General features: G+C 32.2%; 1 protein-coding gene across 1 annotated transcript in view; it reads left to right on the top strand.

The window, feature by feature from the left end:
• Positions 1 to 20,302, top strand: part of LOC127724150 (E3 ubiquitin-protein ligase rnf213-alpha-like) — a 157,531-nt gene that overhangs the window by 118,450 nt on the left and 18,779 nt on the right. Inside the window, exons 70-84 of the mRNA XM_052231026.1 lie at positions 564 to 684; positions 998 to 1,269; positions 1,931 to 2,051; positions 2,594 to 2,710; positions 3,454 to 3,561; positions 4,889 to 5,134; positions 5,305 to 5,407; positions 6,329 to 6,363; positions 6,658 to 6,755; positions 8,181 to 8,334; positions 10,629 to 10,812; positions 14,393 to 14,493; positions 14,801 to 14,858; positions 15,198 to 15,382; positions 16,586 to 16,727. Coding sequence (XP_052086986.1) covers positions 564 to 684; positions 998 to 1,269; positions 1,931 to 2,051; positions 2,594 to 2,710; positions 3,454 to 3,561; positions 4,889 to 5,134; positions 5,305 to 5,407; positions 6,329 to 6,363; positions 6,658 to 6,755; positions 8,181 to 8,334; positions 10,629 to 10,812; positions 14,393 to 14,493; positions 14,801 to 14,858; positions 15,198 to 15,382; positions 16,586 to 16,727 — 2,045 coding nt within the window. The remainder of the gene's footprint in view (positions 1 to 563; positions 685 to 997; positions 1,270 to 1,930; positions 2,052 to 2,593; positions 2,711 to 3,453; positions 3,562 to 4,888; positions 5,135 to 5,304; positions 5,408 to 6,328; positions 6,364 to 6,657; positions 6,756 to 8,180; positions 8,335 to 10,628; positions 10,813 to 14,392; positions 14,494 to 14,800; positions 14,859 to 15,197; positions 15,383 to 16,585; positions 16,728 to 20,302) is intronic.

Below are 20,302 nucleotides of genomic sequence, written 5' to 3'. Positions count from 1 at the left end.
TTCCATATCACAAAGGGAAAGCTGGGTTTGAGTTTGGGGGTAATTGCCCTAAACGTTTAGGAATTTGGGGCCAAAAAGGGGCCAAAAAACAAGCATTTTCCAGACAATAACTTGTGTTCAAGTGTATGGATCTCTCTGAAATTGTACTGCAAGGTACCATACCTCAAAGGGAAGCTGGGATTGAGTTTGGGGTGATGAATCATAAGGGGGTTCAAAAAATTTGGGGGGGGGGGGATTTTTTTTCCCTTTTTTTTCTTTAAAATTTTCCATTTTAAATTGGTTATTTCTGATTTATATATAAAAGCAAATAATAATGATATGGTTTGAATAGGTAAATTAAAATTTTTTAAGTTCTTTGACCACATTCATTCTGTGTCAGAAACCTATGCTGTGTCAAATATTTATTTACAATCCAAATTCAGTGCTGTATCAAGCTTGAATGTTGTGTCCATACTTGCCCCAACTGTTCAGGGTTCGACCGCTGCGGTCGTATCATACTGCGCCCAGCAGAGCATTTTATTGCTTGTTGTATTTGAACATAGTTATTTTCTTAAACATTTCAGTGGACATGAAATTGAACAAAATTTGTCAAGATACTTTAACCATGCCAGTGAATTAGTCAGAACTACTGGAGATCCACATCATCTGGTTGAGCTTTGTCAATTGGTTCTACAGTGCATGGAGGTAATTATGAATAACTGGAGATTCTTCCTAGTTTTGTGTGTACTATTTTTTGTGTACTGATGAAAAATGTTATTATCATAGAGACATGATTTAATTGTCAAATTCTGTATTTTGTTGAACACTTAAATTTGTGGTTTTTAATTACTTAATTATATTTATACTTTGGACAAAGTTTGTAATCCTATGTAATGCTAAACCAATTTTCTTGTAGGTGGTCATTTTAAATTGTAATCAAAAACTTAATGAAATTTGATTAGCATCATTGCTCATTAGAATAATTCTCCATTACTTTACAAAAAAAAAATATTTCCAGGATTCCCTACATCAACAATATGTAAACAGAGATGATGAAGTTGCTATGGTAACCCAAATGTTACGAGATGCTGTACCAAATATAGCACAGGAAATACAAACATTAGGGAAAATAGACCACATTTCAAAAGTCAGGTTTTGCCTGACTGTTGTAGCCAAGTACATTTACAATATGTTTGGAACAGGACAGAAGAATAGGCTGGAACCAGATATCAGAAGGTTGTTTGATGCAGCAGCAAGATTGTGTGAAGAATGTGGGTCTCCATGGCCAAGGTAATTTATTCACCAATTTAAAAAAAAAATGTAGTTTGATCCTGCCAGATGTTTTTGTACCTAAGCCCTGCTTATGATAGTATTATGTTTTCCCGTCTGTGAGCGTCTGTCCGTTATCATGTTAAAGTTTTGGTTTAAGGTAGTTTGTGGTCACATCAAGTTTAAATTTAGTACACATGTTCATTATGAAGTGAACTTTTTACAAATAGAACAAATTAGAATTTTTACCCTGATTTTGTTGTTTACTGAACATCAAATTTGCGATGGTGTGAGAGTGGCACATTGAACTACGGCAGACTTATTCTTGTTTTCTTTTTGATTTGTAAATTGTACTATGATAGAAAGAGTGACAAACGACAAATTGACAATGTAGCCCTAAGCAACAGTATCAAATTGTTTGCCCTTTCATAAGTCTGATTTGGCATTTTGCCTTGACCACAGTATAAAGCTTCTAATAAAATTGTTTACCAAATTGACTTTATGCTTAGAGGAAGGAAGTTATATTTAACATTACTTTGGATCTAAAAACTTTAAGATTTCTAATTTCGGACACAAAAGTTGAACTAAAATCTAAAAAAAACTATTGTTAGTATGGCAGGCTGTCAGCTACTATCACTTAGGTGCATATTCTTTTGAATTACAACAAACATTTGACTTTCAGACGATACTTTGTAAAGCAGTTGTGTAGATGTTATGGTATAGACAGTTACCAGACTGTATTGGCCAAAAGTGATGCCAGCTTCTTAAGATGGGTCCGTCTGCCAGAGCTGAAGGAGAAAAAGGTAATTACTAGGACTTTCAGACTCAATTTGACACTTTTAAAATTGAAGATCTTCATATGCTAACCAGTTTTCTTCGAACTATGTAGTAAATGCTTGTTAGATTGTAACTGTAACAAGGGGTATTTGAAAAATTGATAGCTGTTCAAATCTTTATAAAATCGGGTAGAACTTAACTATGATCTAGCGTTAAGAAACATTGATAAATCTAATTTACTATGGTAATTTTAAATTGAACAACTGAAACATTAATAAATCTGACTCACTATGGTAATTTTAATTTCAACATCTAACATTATTGATTAGCTTCTGCATAGAAATATTGATAAAATTGATTTCTTGGAGGCAATTGAATGATATCTAATGTTAAGATATTAAGTTGTCGGTGTTTTTGGAGGTTTTTTTCATATCTGGTCATTTCTATTTCCAATTGCAATTACATTCAAATGACCAAATTAAACTTTAATATATTTTGAAATTAAAAAACAGAAACAGCTTTTGGTATATTTTTTTACCTGTTTACCTATTCCATATTTTATCTGCAGGTAGAAGAATGTCATGACAGATACATTGTAAATGGAGACGAATATAAAGAATTGAGAGAGACCATTGTTACTACTGTATTGAATGAAGATAGTGAAAAATTACAGCAATTACTACAGGTATCAAACTACAAACAGTTTTCATTGAAAAGTTAAGTGCCAGTCTTCGTAAGAATCAGGCAATTTAGAAAAATTTCAAAACATGGCAGAAAAAACCCACCGACCTATCCATTCTATTTTGAAGTTACCCTCACCCTGAGTTGGAAATGGTAGGTCTATTGTTTCTGCGTGTCTTGTAATTTGAGAAATCTCTAGATAACTTTTGGTTATAATGATAGCAAATTACAGAGTTAGCTTCCCTTAATTTTTTATTTCTAGTGCATTTCAAACAAATTATATCTTGTATTACCTGAACAGGAAAAGGAAATGAATGTTATATTCGTGCACCATGATACAATTTGAACATAAATTAATGTAAACTTGAGTTGGTATTTGTTTGTCATGTTTTCACCACTGCCTGATTCTTAGGCAGACTGGTACTTAAGACATTCAAAAAGATATCTAATCATGCACAGGGAAGGATTTAACAAATTTAAAAAAACAGCCAATCAGAAATTGATTTGTTATTAAAACAAAACTTCCACGATGTATGCTGGAGTCTGATGTTGCAAAACTTTAAAAATTGTTAAAATTTATTTACAATTTTGCTAGACTTTAGGTGATTTAGAACTTTTCCAAAAAAGCTAAATTATGGCATCTTTTTTTGTGTATTTGTGTAATTCCTTTTCTTTGTAAATCTCAAAAGTAGATAAGCCATGAATACATCGTTGGTCTAAAAATAAAAGATATCTTGTAATTTTTAGAGACCTAAGGAAGAATGGCAGACCAGAATAAAGTTGCTGTTAGCTTTACACAGAGAGATCTCTATGAATAATGTATATGGAGATCAACCACAAAAGTTCACAGACAAGGTAAGTATAGTGTTGTTTTTTATGAAAATTGAAATTATTTAAGGTGGTCAAATCCACAGAATTCTTACACGAAAATCAGATAAAAGCCATATTGAATTTAAACAGTTTACTGTTAAATTCATAAATAATTTTCTGTAAACTTATTAATTATAAAGATAAGAAGATGTGATATAATTGCCAATGAGACAACTCTCCACCAGAGACCAAATGACATAGAAGTTAAAAACTTTAGGTCAACGTATGGCCTTCAACAATGAGCAAAACCAATACCGCATAGTCAGCTTTAAAGGGCCCTAAAATGAAAAATTTAAAACAATTCAAACGAGAAAATCGTACGGCCTGATTTATGTAAAAAACAATGATTGAAATACAAATATTATTTAAAGATATACAACATTTTGATCCTTCGAATTCTTCCTTTTTCGAGTCTCTTTTCCATCCTTTTTTGAAATCATACAGTATCACAAGTCAGTTCATTTGTATATTCACTAGAATTAATTCTCACAATGTAGTTTTAAAGTTCAATTTTATAACGAGCAAAAAAGTTATGTATATACTGTTCACACACATGCAAGTTCTTTATTTTTGCCAAGCATATCATGTTTCATTTTTCTGCCATAATAAAAAGGTCAGTAAAATATCTGAACTAACAGTACATTATATCATTGGCTATGACTTTCACTTTTAGTCCCCTACTGACGAAGTCGATGGGACTTTAGGTTTGCACTCCGTTTGTCTGTCTGTCTGTCTGTCCGTCAGTCCGCCAAATCAGTTTTCCACACTTTTTTTCTTCATGCTTGAAGATATTGATTTGATAATTGATATATAGTTTCATCATGACAAGTTACAGATCAAGTTTGAATTTGTTCCGGTCTGATGATTTTTATCTCAGAGTTATGGTCCTTTGACTTAGAAAATTCACTAAAATAATCAGTTTTCTGCTCTTTTTTTCGTCATGCTTGAAGATATTGATTTGAAAATTGGTATATAGTTTTATCATGACAAGTAACAGATCAAGTTCGAATTTTGTCCTGGTCTGATGATTTTGTGCAGAGTTATGGTCCTTGGACTTAGAAAATTCACTTAAATAATCAGTTTTCAACACTTTTTCGTCATGCTTGAAGATATTGACTTGATATTTGTTATATAGTTTACACCATTGCAAGTTATAAATCAAGTTAGAATTTTGTTCCAATACAATGAATTTTTAACCGGAAGGGGAACTATGTATTGCCATGCAATACTCACATAATGTTTGTTGTGTTTGATATAAAGAGTATGTATAGTTAAATTTATAATGACTGTAAACATATTTTTTCTATTTCAGGGCAAAGAATTTCTAAGTGAATTCATAATAAACCATGTCTTAATTAAACACAAGGAAGTTCCACAAAGAATTCTACAGAATGCTCTATGGAGATTGCCAGGAAACATCATACCTAGAATGTCATTAGCTGAGCAGAATATATTTTGCCTTCTTACTCACTGTTTTGTATTGATAAGAGAAATTCCAGGGAAACACACCTTGCTGACGCCATTGCTTAATATTGCTTTGAAACCTCAGAAAATGGTTGTAAGTATCATAAAAAGTTGACAATTATTTATGGCAATGATTATAGAATAAAAAGAACTTACAAGGATGAAGTGTTCCATGTCTGTAATTAAAAGTTGTCAAGGATAAAAATTATCATCTTTTCCCCTTTCAAAAATGAAAAAGATATATCATTTAAATTTTATTTCCAGTCCTCATATTTACCTACGATGCCTCAAGATGAACTTCTAGAAATAAAAGAAGCAGTTCTGGCAGCTAGAAGAAATAATGCGAATGAAAATCCAGTGTTTTACAGTAAGTTATATTCAGATATTTCTTTTTCTTTTTTTGTTATCAGCAATTTTTTAAGAAATAGATACAAAATAGCTGTTCAAACAGTGAATCATAAATTATATTTAGCCTTGAATTGGTTCAAAAGTATAAGTCTTTTAACTTTGAACATCTAGAGCTGATATGTTGTTTTGTTATTTCTATAAGATTGAAAATATGTTTGATGCATTTACAAAGTAAAGTAGAAAATTGATTTTTATTTGCCTTATAGTTGTTGGGTAAGTGTTTCATTGACATACATGTATTACCCAACATGTCCTATTATTTATACTTTGGCAGTATTTATGCCCTCACCGTCTCGTATCAGATTGACACTTTGGTTTAAGGTGGTTAGTTACATTGAAATCAGTACCATATCAACTAAAAACTTAGCATACACTTTTCATATGAACTTTTTAAGATATATGCTAAATTGAGAGTTCGACCCTGTAATTTTAAGGTTCACTGAACATGGAAATGTGATTATACGTGCAGGGGTATCTTATGGACTCATGTTCTTGTTCGCTCTTCTTTTTATGCCCCGTTTTGGTTATATAGTTCCCTTAATATTTCTACATCTTTTCCTGTGCATTCTCCTGGTGAATTTTCATATCTGCTTGATGTCCAATATCAATGTTGAAATTAAACATAAGTTTTAAGTTGAGTACTATTGAATTTGAGACTGGTAATGTTCATAGCAAAAAAGATTGCTAGTTTTTATGTGCGTGATTAATTTTATCAGGCAAATATACTACAAGTTAAAATTAATTAACTTTTATAACAGAAATATTTTCTAATAACAGCAGAACAGTCAGGTATGCTAGTATCATCTGACTAAGAAGCACATCCATTTAGTTAAAATAATGTTCAGTGAGCAGACTATTAATCTTAATCTTTTGGTTTCAGGATGTCCTAACGGTCACCCTTACATCATAGGAAATGTGAGTACATTGTAATATGTAAATGATAGTAAGAGTTGGAAACTGATCAGTAATGACCAGTGTCAGAACTTGAACATAATTCTATTTATAATTTTACATATAGTAGGTATTGCTGAAACAGTACACCACCCAATGATATAGTTTGATTATTTACACAAGGACCATGATTTGTTGTAGCATTCAATGCATTTCTTTATTTTCAACCCAAAATTACCTCAGAGGTTTGGATTTTAATATCATAAATAGAAACATCTTCAGAATTGTTTCACATGTTTATAAATATTTACATTTTAGTGTGGTCAACCAGGCGCTGTAGGTGTCTGCAAAGAATGTGGTAGAGAGATTGGTGGCCAAGGGCACCACCTTAGACCTGGGAATGAACTAGATGCTGGGTAAGTGTACATGTAGCAAACAGATGGTCAAGGCAACCTGCATATATGTTTTTGACAAAAACTATAATATCATGGTCATTTTAATTGAATTAAGAATTTGTAAACATGTTGCATGTTATTTTCTAACAAAAGTGTCAATTCTTTTGAAATGAACAGCATATAAAATAGGATCTGCAAAAACACATAATTAATAGCATCTGGTGATGATTCATAGCCTGACTGGTTTCAGTCCTTCACAGAGCTTCTTCCTAGGCAGAATGATGGATTAATGATTGCATTCTATTTATATAGATCTGGTATCCAGAGGATAAGTTTACTAGTATCCAGGGGACAAAAGTTTTTCTATTGAAATAAACCTTTGAAATTTGATAAATCATTTGATTAATAACAAGATTCTCGAAATGACAGAAGTTTTACTATGTAACAAATTGAAAATTAATGTGTTATTTTTTTAATACCGTAGAAAGGCTTGTATAGTCCGCGGTTTTATTCTCCAAAATTGGACCTTCCAGACGGGGTGCGGACTATAGAGTACAATTAGCAAGAAATAAGAGAAAAATTTCAATTTCGCGGGCGAGGTGGTTTGTTCACGTTCCGCCATCTTTGTTATTTATATTGTAGAGGTCGCTCTTATCATTTTTCAAACTAATAATTTTAACTCATCCATATTAATAAGTTATTTCTATTCAATATCAAATTAATACTGATAAATATAAAAATTAAACCTTTCATTACAAATTTCTCGTTTCTTTTCAATGCATTGGTTGAAATAAACTGGTATCAGCTTGATTGAAACGATACAAACATAGTGAAAAAGACAACCGTAAACCAGCTTAGAATTTGTAAACGACAAAACGTAATCGGTTATTGTTCGTTCCGTTTTGGTGTTTCATACTGACTAATATGGTTTGTATTAGCTTAAGACCCTTCAGACATTAATGTGATAGATATATTAAAGACTGTTTTACAAAAGGATGGAACTGTTTTACTTTCAAAGTCGTATTATAGTGATATCTGTTATGTACGGATTTCGACTCTCACCGGTTAATTTCTTCTTTTACACGTGCTTTTTAAACTTCCTGTTTAAACATACACACAAGTTTCTAAATTGTTTTTTAAGTGAATTAAACTTATTTTAACAATCATGAAGCGTTCTAGAATCATTTACAAGCAGTTTTAGCTTCTGTTTGATGATGGAAAACAGGTTTTTCCAAGAAAATCCCGCAAACGACCGCACAGGATTTGAAATTACCGGAGTTTCATTAGACCTTTTCTAACAGTTACAAAAAGTTTTTTTACCTAAAATTTCGTGGGGAGAAGGGGGTTTGGACTATGTACCAGTGCGAACTATACAAGCCTTTCTACAGTATCTCATATATCATTAAAACAAGAGAAAGTTGGCATATAAATTTTTTTTATTTTCAGTGTCGACAGAACTGAAAAAGGTCATGTTTTGGGCCCAGCAGCAAGACTTGGTCCTTTAAGGGCACCAGAAAGAAAGTTAAACAGAGCTTCATGTGCTGTTCTTAGACTGTTAACCCACATGTCAATGTATATAGGTGCTAATGTGAATGAACAGGTAATTGCCCCAAACGTTTAGAAATTCGGGGCAAAAAAGAGGCCAAAAACAAGCATTTTTCTAGTTTCCAGACAATAACTTGTGTTAAAGTTTATGAAACTCTCCGACATTGTACATTTTTCATGAAAAGAAAATAATCTTTTATTAGGGGGGGGGGAAATTTTTGGGGGTTCATTCTTTTTTCCTTCCAAGATTTTTCAAAATTTCATTTTTGGAGGGGATTTTTTTTTCATAATTTTTTTTTTTTTTCCATTTTTACATAGATTATTTCTGATTTATATATAAAAGCAACAAATACTGATATGGCAGGAGATACACACCAAACAGGGTGTGTAAATTATTATATATAGCAGATTAACTAAGTATTGTGCAACAGCATAGTATTGCGCAATAGCACAGTATTGTGCAATAGCAAAAAATCTTCAATTGAAAATAAATACAAATCTTTTAACCAATTTTTTCAATGGGATTAATTTAAAGTCTTTAATTTTTGGGGGTTCTTACCTTGTATTACTATTTTGGATATTGGGCCCCATTTTAGAATTGGTCTACATTGAGGTCCAAGGGGTCCAAAATTAAACTTTGTTTGATTCATCAAAAACTGAATTATTGCGGCTCTATGATATGCTGAATCTTATTGTGCATTTAGATTTTTTATTTTGGGCCCTGTTTTCAAATTAGTCCATATTAAGGTTTGGAGGGTCCAAAATTAAACTTTGTTTGATTTCAATTAAAATTAAAATTGTTGGTGTTGTTTTATATGCTGAATCTAACCATGTTGTTAGATTTTGGATATCAGACCATACTAGGTAAATTAAATGTCCCATTTCAAATTTTTAAGATCTTTGACCACATTTATTTTGTGTTGGAAACCTATATTATGTCAAAAATTTGATCACAATCCAAATTCAGACAGTATCAAGCTTGAATATTGTGTCCAAACTTGCCCCAACTGTTCAGGGTTCGACCTCTGCGGTAGTATAAGGCTGAGCTTGGCGAAGCATTTTATTAAAGTAAATGCCAAATAATGATTTTGAACCCGATTTCACGGTTCACTGAACAGATACATATGATAGTGCAATCAGAGCATGAACATTGATGTCCCATCGACACAATTTTTGTTTCTGACCAAATAGTAACAAGATTTAAGGAAAAAATGTTTAGGGTTTTTGACCAATAATTTTTTTAACTATTCTTGTTCAGATGTGATGATATTTTATATAAAAACACATTATTCCATTTAGAATCAATATAATAGGTTATGTTGAAATGAATATCTGAATATTACTTTATTTACATATTATATTATATTTTTGGGAAGGTACTTTATAACAGATAATAGGCATATTATTCTCGCAAACCAGTCTTACCAATCGGAATCAGCGGTGCACTTTGTATATAAGGTAACAAGACAGTTCGGCACCGGCACAGAAACGAATTGGCTCCATGTTTAATAGACAGTTCAGCACTGTTGGAGACATTTCGGGACTCTTACCACTCTTAGCCTACCTTTGTTAGCCTGGCATCCTGACCCAATCTAAAGCTTTGTCCATGGGCTACTGTCGAGCAGTGAGCCAGGATCCAAAGCTATGCCTTTGTTTATAAGATAACAAGACATTTCGGCACCGGCACAGAAATGAATCGGCTCCATGTTTAATAGACAGTTCGACACTGTTGGAGACATCTCGGGACCCAACGTTATTCTGTTGCTTTATTATAAAAATATGATAAATTTTATTTAACAAAAATATTTAAAAAATAAAATGAAAGTATTGACCATAGAATTCAGAAAATAAGATTTGATAATATTTAAACAAACAATATTTGATTGTGTTTGAAAAACATTTCAATATATTAAAAACAAAGCTGATTGTAGTAAGACATTGATCATAATAATCAATATTTGATAGACCAGGATACAAACCAAATGAGTGTAGATTGACAGGTATACCAGACTGTGCCTGATGTGCAGAGTCTGATCGATGAGACTTTGACTTTGATGAAAACTAGAACCTAAGTCCTGTGACTAGACATGACTAGATTCAGTTGTTCTTGACTCATATTTTTGAAAAGGATATCAAGAGATATAAACAAATTCTGTTCTAATGTTTGAATTCATTTTGTTCATTGAATCAACCTAAAATGAAAAAAAAAAAACGGTTAATATAAAGGTTTTTTTTCGGACAAGTAAGTTTTGGTATGTACTTGTCCTATTGGGCAAGTTAAAAAAAAAGTTATTGTAGAGGCCTGATTATTAATATTTTTCTACAGATGGTGTTTTCTTTTCATTCCAGGCAGCATGTCAGACAATAAAACCTACCATACAGCAAGGAGATGTTCCTCTATTTTTACTTGAACACATAGATCTTGACCTGACCTCTATCCAGAACATTCTAGGGAAGAACAAAGACGAGATCTTGGCCTTGATTCATTATCTCCTGGCTCAAATCATGAACAGTCACACTTTAGCTGTTATAGGTATGAACAGTCTCACTTTAGCTGTTATAGGTATGAACAGTCACACATTAACTGTTTTAGGTATGAACAGTCACACATTAGCTGTTATAGGTATGAACAGTCACACATTAGCTGTTATAGATATGAACAGTCACACATTAGCTGTATAGGTATGAACAGTCACACTTTAGCTCTTATATGTTTTAACAGTCACCCTTTAACTGTTATAAGTGTCGTACTGACTTTTCTGCTACGTCTGATGACTTTTAGCGCCTGATGTAAAACAGAGAGAAAGTTCTAGTAAATAAAGATGTTTATTCTTGGAAATCAGTAATCAAAGTGCATACAAATATTACACAATAAAATAGCAATCTCACTTGATACTAAATTTTAAATTTCACAAATGAACTAAATCAAGGGACATAACTCTCTGCAAATTTTAAACTATTTAAATAAAACTTGCCCAAACTCTATTTTATCAAGTGAAACAGCTTTACAAAACTTTACGTACAGGTAAATGTGTAATACAATATGTAAAATAAACCGTATCATTTCAACTATAAGAAACCTAATTTCAAATGTTTTATATACTAACTTGTTGCTATGGAAACCATAATCTTTTAAAATTAATAAAATCTTTGCCATAGACTATCTCAATATTTAATCATATAAAATGTAATACCAAGTACAATTTATTTCTGAATAAATTGGTATGTAAAATAACTTTGCATAATGCTTAAACAGTATTTACTCTTTTGAAAAATATTAAATAAAGAATGTAACCATGTTGCTACATGTAGGCAACAAATATTCACTTCAGTCATGAGTTCTGTGTGTGTGTGTAATACAATAAAATTAACTAAATTCAATCTATTTATAAGTCCTAAAGTCAATTCAAAATGTTCAAACAATTTTGTAAACAAACTGAAATCCTGTGGAAAAGTGTCGCTTTCCAAAACCTAATTTATGAACTAAATATGCAATCTATATACAAAAAATAAAACACAACTTACAGAAAAATAACAAAGATTATTAGGTTTCATGTCTTTGTTATGTAGCTTTGGATATAACTCTAAAAGCATTGCTTTATCAACAAAAGACATTTATCCCGGCAAATAAAAATTACAAATAAAACAAAATACAAAAAATATAATTCAACTTACCTGGTGTAAAACAGAGAGAAAGTTCTAGTAAATAAAGATGTTTATTCTTGGAAATCAGTAATTAAAGTGACCGTTGGAAACCTAAATTGTTTCCGTGCGGGCGTGGTCACATGATCACTGATCTCTTAACTTTCTCCTGTTTTCACCAATCAAAAGTAACTTGTATGGCTCCCTTGACCACAACATATTTTCACTGGTTCAGTCAATAATCAAGTCATGGGTGACAGGTGTTATAAATAGTTTCACACATGAGTAATACGAAAAGGTTGTTTAACAAAAGCCTTAATTTACATGTAAGGTACATAATCCAAAGTCAGTAATTTAGGGCTTACATGTCTCTTTGTTATCTGGCTCAATTACGTAATCCTAAATATTCAAGTTGTATGTCATTCTTTTTTTATCAAAAATTAACATTCCAAAAATAATGTTACTTACATCATGTACATAAGGAGAAATTTCAGAAATAATGGAAAAATTTCAACTTCAAAATACTTTAACCCAAATTGTAAAAAATTAATAATTTTCACTTTAGTTTGGTCTCTGTTATATTAAAATTTTGTCTTTGGCAATTCATAATTTTACTATAACAACTCTTCCTCAACCTCACTAAGCTTTGTCCCAAAGCTTGAATTTGAAACATCATCTGAACAGATAAAATAAGAATAATAATTATATATATATTCATGTGTAAAATTATGAATTGCCAAAGACAAAATTTTAATATAACATAAGTAAGAACAGTCTCACTTAGGCTGCTATAGGTATGAACAGTCACACATTAGCTGTTATAGGTATGAACAGTCACTCTTAGCTGTTTTATGTATGAAGAGTCACTCTTTAGCTGTTATATGTATGAACAGTCACACTTTAGCTGTTATATGTATGAAGAGTCACACTTTACCTGTTATAGGTATGAACAGTCACACATTAGCTGTTATAGGTATGAACAGTCACACTTTAGCTGTTTTATGTATGAAGAGTCACTCTTTAGCTCTTATATGTATGAATAGTCACAATTTAGCTGTTATATAGGTATGGACAGTCACACTTTAGCTGTTTTATGTATGAACAGTCACTCTAGCTCTTATATGTATGAACAGTCACTCTTTAACTGTTATAAGTATGAACAGTCTCACTTGGGCTGCTATAGGTATGAACAGTCACATTAAGCTGTTTCAGTTCTGAATAATGTTTGCCATAAAACAAAGAACTAAAATTGCCCAATGGAGCATTATGAGAAAAAAAAAGTTTCCCATGTTATTGGTTTGTTGAGGCATCATTAACAAGAATGGCAAAATTGTGCAACATAAGACACACTTTCACATTCCAATATTTTACAACTAATTTGATTGTTGTGCTAGCTGGTTTGATGGAGTATAATACAATTACTTTTGATCTGTAATGATAAATAATATCAGTTGTGGTGATAAAAAGTACAGGTTTACTGTATTTCCTTCAATTGCTCTGCAAATTCATGTACATATTTATGTGGACAGAAGTTGAATATATATATATCTGTTCAATCTACATGCATTAATAAACTTGCATATAAAGATGTCAATAAACACTTCCTGTTTCATTCCTGTCCAATTAATATTTTACTGATACCATTTCTCATTCATACCAACATCATAGTAAACAAACAAAATTACAATGCAGATCTTACTTTGAAGCAATTCTCACCATCTTACATTAAAAAAACATGAAAATATTTGCATTTAAACATCTTATTTTTAGCTCTCCTGGCCCAAAGGGCCAAGTGAGCTTTTCTCATCACCAGGCGTCCGTCGTCTTCCGTTAACTTTTACAAAAATCTTATCCTCTGAAACTACTGGGCCAAATTTAACCAAACTTGGCCACAATTATCACTAGGGTATCTAGTTTACAAAATGTGTCTGATGACCCTGCCTGCCAATCAACATGTCAGACATGGCTAAAAATAGAACTTAGGGGAAATTGCAATGTTTGACTTATATCTCTGAAACTAAGGCAAATGTATAACGGTTGCATTATTTCATGCATCAATTGTAAATAAAATTAACAGGTGAGCAACACAGACTCCTTGGAGCCTCTAGTTTTTTTTGGTAAAGGAGCCTCGGTGGACAATTGTCTAAGTAGTTTATCTACAGTGGTCACTAGCTTGTCGACACCAAGGTAATGAGTTTGAAACTTGCTCATTGCAGGTGCTTTCGACTGATCTTATTTGACTAGGAATGCCAGGTTTTCTGCCAAAGGTCAGTGTTTTTCTCCGGGCACTCTAGCTTCCTCCACAGGTAAAAGCTGGAGTCATGATAGGGCCAAGGGTGTTGAAAGTAGTGTTAAACACCAACAGTCAATCAATTAATCATTTTGTTGGCTCTAACCTGTTTAAGTTTCGTACTGTAAAAATATTTCATGTTTATAAAAGAGACTTTAAGCAGATTAATTCATCATTTTAGGGGAAGATTATCCTGCTAAAGTTTGTGGATTAAAAGACAAAGATTCTAGATCTAATTGGGAAAATGATTTCGCCAAGAGATACATTTTGCCTATTCTACAGGTATGTACATGTATATGAATTAAAAGGAAATGTTGAATTAGAATATGTCAATGAGACAGCAATCCAACAACACAATTAAACCAGAAAAAAACATTTAGAGTTCAGTGTACAGTCTTAATCTTAAATTTGACATTTCAAATTCTGGAGTTTATTTTTAAGAATTGAGATGTAAAGCAAATGTGTCTTTGAATTCATTTAGTACCGAAAATATTTTTCTAGTTTTGGTAATTTATAAAAACATTGATAAACAAAATTTGTAGATTTAATCTCTAAGCTGAAAAATAAAAGGTTTGATTTTTAATTGTAGGATATGGAAAATATTTTGAAAAAATGTAATGATGGGATACTGCAAGATCAAAGACTAGGTGAGGTTATTTGCACTATAGAAGAAACTTTTCAGTTGTGGGGAAATATTTTATATGTGGCCTTCTTTTGTTATCAGGAGCTATTCATTGAGGTCTTGATATTGGTGAGATGGTGAGAACAAGCAAATTTCTGGAGAGGGAGGGTAAAACCACCAAATTTTGTCAAACTTCAAGGCAACTAGCAAAGTGTGTTCATAGTAAGAGATCAAATTGATCTTGCTATTTTTGTGATATAATTTATACAGGTAAATGGTGACTGACAACCTAGATAATTTTGCCACTAAGCACCACTTACAAAAGAAATATGAATATAATAATATTTAATTTTGTTTCTTTTAGGAGCTGATCCATTGCTACAGATTCTGTACGAGACGGACAGACCACAAGAAGCACAGGACATTGTTATGTTACATGATATTCCAGCTGTATGGAGATATAGAGCTATGATTACAGTCAACCATCTCAGACAGAATCTTGATACTACAAAAGAAAAGTTACCAGTTCTAAGACTTTTCCTGAAAGAGGTATGGGAACTGCTGATAGGCACTCAATCATTTTGTAAACTGTAATTCAGTTTGCTCAAAATGACTCAGGAGTCTTTAAGGGAAAAGCCTGAAAAATATGAGGAAGATTTTCTAGATATGAACTGATCGTTTTAAAATATGTATTTGTTATTCCATTTGTTTCGGTCGGGAATTTTATGTACCAAGTCAAGAATGAAATAATTATTCTGCAGTCAAGAATGGGATAATTATTCTGCAAACTAGGCATCAGTTAATTTGTTTTGCCTGTTGAGAGTGGAGAAATATCGTAATACACGAGTTATAGTGGTGGAATCTGTTTCTCTGATGATTTTTAGACGTTATCTCAACAAATCTTATCCTTCCTTTTCAAAGTTTTGCAGAAAGTTGTGTTCTTTATACAGTATGTGATGTAAGCAAGCATGGTCGCCTTTTTCATGACGTCACAATAGGAAATTCAGAAGAAATCAAGAAAATTTTGACCAATCATTTTCCGAGAACAAAGTTTTCTTTAGACACGAGAAATATTTTCCCACACAGATTGAGAAAAAAGTTAGATCACAAAAATACTGAACTCCGAGGAAAATTCAAAACAGAAAGTCCCTAATTAAATGGCAAAATCAAAAGAAATGTGAAAAAAAGCATGAAGATTAAAGAAGCCCCTTTCTAACTCCTGATCTATTTTATTGAAATGACCTAATTCTATTCTATGAAATAAGACTGTTTCCAATGAAAGTTCATATCCCAGTTAGTTTTAGGATTTCATAAACTTGTATGGAGATTTTCTTATTTGATTAAGTCAGTATCCATACAAAAATAAGGCTTTCTGCTGTAAGGTGAAACCACTCTCAGTTTCTTCACCAATTAAGATATTTTCTGTCTTGGGTGTTGTGATGAAAATAACTTGATACAAATTCAAAAATATTATATGAACTAAAGTAGTTATGGGGTATATCTGAAGAAGACAGCAGCCCAATGACTCATTTATGGATTTTTATTGCTACTATGCTGAAAAAAATATTTTAGATATGCTTTGTGGTGAAAAGATATTGTTTAATCCAATAAAGAGTCTGACCATGGGGTTATATTTAGATGTTAATTAGTTATCATGAGATCTTTGTGGTACTTTTATTGATGTTTTTGACATCTTTTTTCATCTATCTCAGTATGTAATTAAATCAAATTTGATTGTGTTCTGCCTTTCAGGAACACCATTTGAGAGCTGTCAGATTTGTACCAAGCATAATCAGACTGCAGAAAATGTTGATACAGAAATACGGCAGAAAATTAGACAGACCTGAAGCTACAACAGTCACAATTGCAGATGTAAGAGTACAGATGAGAAGAGGTGAGAATAAAGTCTTTTATTACACTACTGTCTCAGGTTACGGTGAAGGTTGGCACCTGTTTAAGTGTTTAAACCTGCTGCATTCTTATGCACCTGTCTTAAGTCAGGAGTCTGTTGTTCAGTGGTTGTCGTTTGTTGATGTGGTTTATAAGTGTTTCTAGTTTCTTGTTTTTATACGACCGCAAAAATTGAAAATTTTTTGGTCGTATATTGGTATGACGTTGGCGTCGTCGTCGTCGTCGTCGTCGTCGTCGTCGTCGTCTGGCGTCGTCCGGCGTCGTCCGAAGACACATTGGTTTTCGCACTCTAACTTTAGTTTAAGTGAATGGATCTCCATGAAATTTTACCATAAGGTTCAATACCACAAAAGGAAGGTTGGGATTGATTTTGGGGGTTATGGTACCAACAGTTAAGGAATTAGGGGCCAAAAAGGGGCCAAAAATAAGCATTTTTGTAACTTCCAGACAATAACTTGTGTGTAAGTGTATGGATCTCTCTGACATTGTACCACAAGGTTCCATATCACAAAGGGAAGGCTGTAATTGATTTTGGGGGTAATTGCCTCAAAATTTTAGGAATTAGGGGCCAAAAAAGGGGCAAAAAACAAGCATTTTTCTAGTTTCCAGACAATAACTTGTGTTCAAGTGTATGGATCTCTCTGAAATTGTACTGCAAGGTACCATACCACAAAGGGAAGGCTGGGATTGAGTTTGGGGGTGATGAATCATAAGGGGGTTCAAAAAATTTGGGGGGGGATTTCTTTTTTTTCTTTTTTTTTCTTTTTTTCCTTTTTTTTTTCTTTTAAAATTTTCCATTTTAAGTTGGTTATTTCTGATTAATATTTAAAAGCAAATAATAATGATATGGTAGGAGATACACACCAAACAGGATGTGTAAATTATTATATAATAAGTATTGTGCAATAGCAAGAAATTTTCAATTGCACAGTATTGCACAATTGCAAGAAATCTTCAATTGCACAGTATTGCGCAATAGCAAGAAATCTTCAATTGCACAGTATTGCGCAATAGCAAGAAATATCCAATAGCACAATATTGCGCAATAGCAAGAAATTGTCAATTGTACAGTATTGCGCAATAGCAAGAAATATTCAATTGCACAGTATTGTGCAAAAGAAGATACTTCGTCTAAATTGCTTATTTCTTGATCAATTTCAATGGGTCGTATTCTTGAATTCTTGGGGTTCTTTAATATGCTGAATCTAACCGTGTATTAAGTTTTTGGATTTTGGGCCCCGTTTTTAAATTGGTCCACATTGAGGTCCAAAGGGTCCAAAATTTAACTTTGTTTGATTTCATCAAAAATTGAATTATTGGGGTTCTTTGATATGCCGAATCTAACCGTGTATTTAGATTCTTAATTTTTGGTTCCGTTTTCAAATTGGTCTACACTAAGGTCAAAAGGGTCCAAAATTAAACTTAGTTTGATTTTAACAAAAAATGAATTTTTAGGGTTCTTTGATATGCTGAATCTAAACATGTATTTAGATTTTTGATTATGGGCCCAGTTTTCAAGTTGGTCCAAATCGGGGTCCAAAATTAAACTTTGTTTGATTTCAACAAAAATTGAATATATGGGGTTCTTTGATATGCTGAATCTAACCATGTATTTAGATTTTTGATTTTTGGGCCCCGTTATCAACTTTGTCCACATTGAGGTCAACAGGGTCCAAAATTAAACTTTGTTTGATTTCATCAAAAATTGAATTCTTGGGGTTCTTTGATATGCTGAATCTAACCATGTATTTAGATTTTTTATTTGTGGACCCGCTATCAAATTGATTCATATTGAGGTCAAAAGGGTCCAAAATTAAACTTTGTTTGATTTCATCAAAAATTTAATTATTGGGGTTCTTTGATATGCCAAATCTAACCGTGTATTTAGATTTTTAATTTTGGGTCCCGTTTTTAAATTGGTCTACATTAAGGTCCAAAGGGTCCAAAATTAAACTTAGTTTAATTTTAACAAAAATTGAATTCTTGGGGTTCTTTGATATGCTGAATCTAAATATGTGTTTAGATTTTTGATTATGGGCCCAGTTTTCAAGTTGGTCCAAGTTGGGGTCCAAAATTAAACTTTGTTTGATTTCAACAAAAATTGAATATATGGGTTTCTTTGATATGCTGAATCTAAACATGTATTTAGATTTTAGATTTTTGGCCCAGTTTTCAAGTTGGTCCAAATTGGGGTCCAAAATTAAACTTTGTTTGATTTCAACAAAAATTGAATATATGGGGTTCTTTGATATGCTGAATCTTACCATGTATTTAGATTTTTTATTTGTGGGCCCGCTATCAAATTGGTTCATATTGAGGTCAAAAGGGTCCAAAATTAAACTTTGTTTGATTTCATCAAAAATTTAATTATTGGGGTTCTTTGATATGCCAAATCTAACTGTATTTAGATTTTTAATTTTGGGTCCCGTTTTTATACGACCGCAAAAAAATTTTGTGGTCGTATATTGGTATGACGTTGGCGTCGTCGTCGTCCGGCGTCGTCGTCCGAATACATATTGGTTTTCGCACTCTAACTTTAGTTTAAGTGAATGGATCTTTTTGAAATACGACCATAAGGTTAAATACCACAAAAGGAAGGTTGGGATTGATTTTGGGGGTTATGGTACCAACAGTTAAGGAATTAGGGGCCAAAAAGGGGCCAAACATGAGCATTTTCTAGTTTCCAGACAATAACTGTGGAACGGTGTATGGATCTCTCTGAAATTATACTACAAGTTTCCATACCACAAAGGGATGGTTAGGATTTGCTTTGGGGGGTTATGGCTCAAACCGTTTAGGAATTAGGGGCAAAAAAGGGGGAAAAACAAGGTTGTCCTGGTTAATGGACAAATACTTTAGTACAAAACATAATTTAAAGCAGTGTTGAAATTATCTCCCTTACACTGCTTTTAAATTATGTATAAAGTAATGGTTAATGAACAATAAAGATAATCTAAAACAGTGTAAGGGAGGTAATCCAAATACAACGTTTTGGTTACTTCCCTTACACTGCTTTTAAATTATGTTTAAAGAAATGCATATTTATAAAGGAAGACCAGTAAAAATATCTGCAAATGTTTTCATCTTTTTTTTTTACAAAAAAATCCATATGAAAGATTTGACACTATATTTTTATTAATTCTATTATAAAATAGATTAAGTTAGCACTATGGTAAATTTAAATGGGTAATTATGGTTGCCAACTCCATTGGAAATTTGAATTGAGATTATGACCATATCTTGAGGGAAAGAATTTTTTTGGGGGAAAGGGGGGCGGGGGGATAAAAAGAAATTGTGGGGGGCCAATTTTTTCTCATTTCAGATTTCAGAAATTAAAAAGAATTATTCTTCAAATATTATTTTTTTTTCAAATTTCAAATATTGAAAAATTTCAAGAAGTAATCTTTAATTGCACAGTATGGCGCATTAGATTTGTAAAATCTTTGATCACATTTATTTATTTGTTATGCCGAATCTAACAGTGTATTTAGATTTTTAATTTTGGGTCCAGTTTTCAAATTGGTCTACATTAATGTCCAAAGGGTCCAAAATTAAACT

The sequence above is a fragment of the Mytilus californianus genome, unplaced genomic scaffold (genome assembly GCF_021869535.1).
Source record: "Mytilus californianus isolate M0D057914Y unplaced genomic scaffold, xbMytCali1.0.p SCAF_14, whole genome shotgun sequence".
Classification (NCBI taxonomy): Eukaryota; Metazoa; Mollusca; class Bivalvia; order Mytilida; family Mytilidae; genus Mytilus; species Mytilus californianus.
The sequence above is the reverse complement of the archived record's forward strand: the minus strand, read 5'-3'. Positions and strand labels throughout refer to the sequence as shown.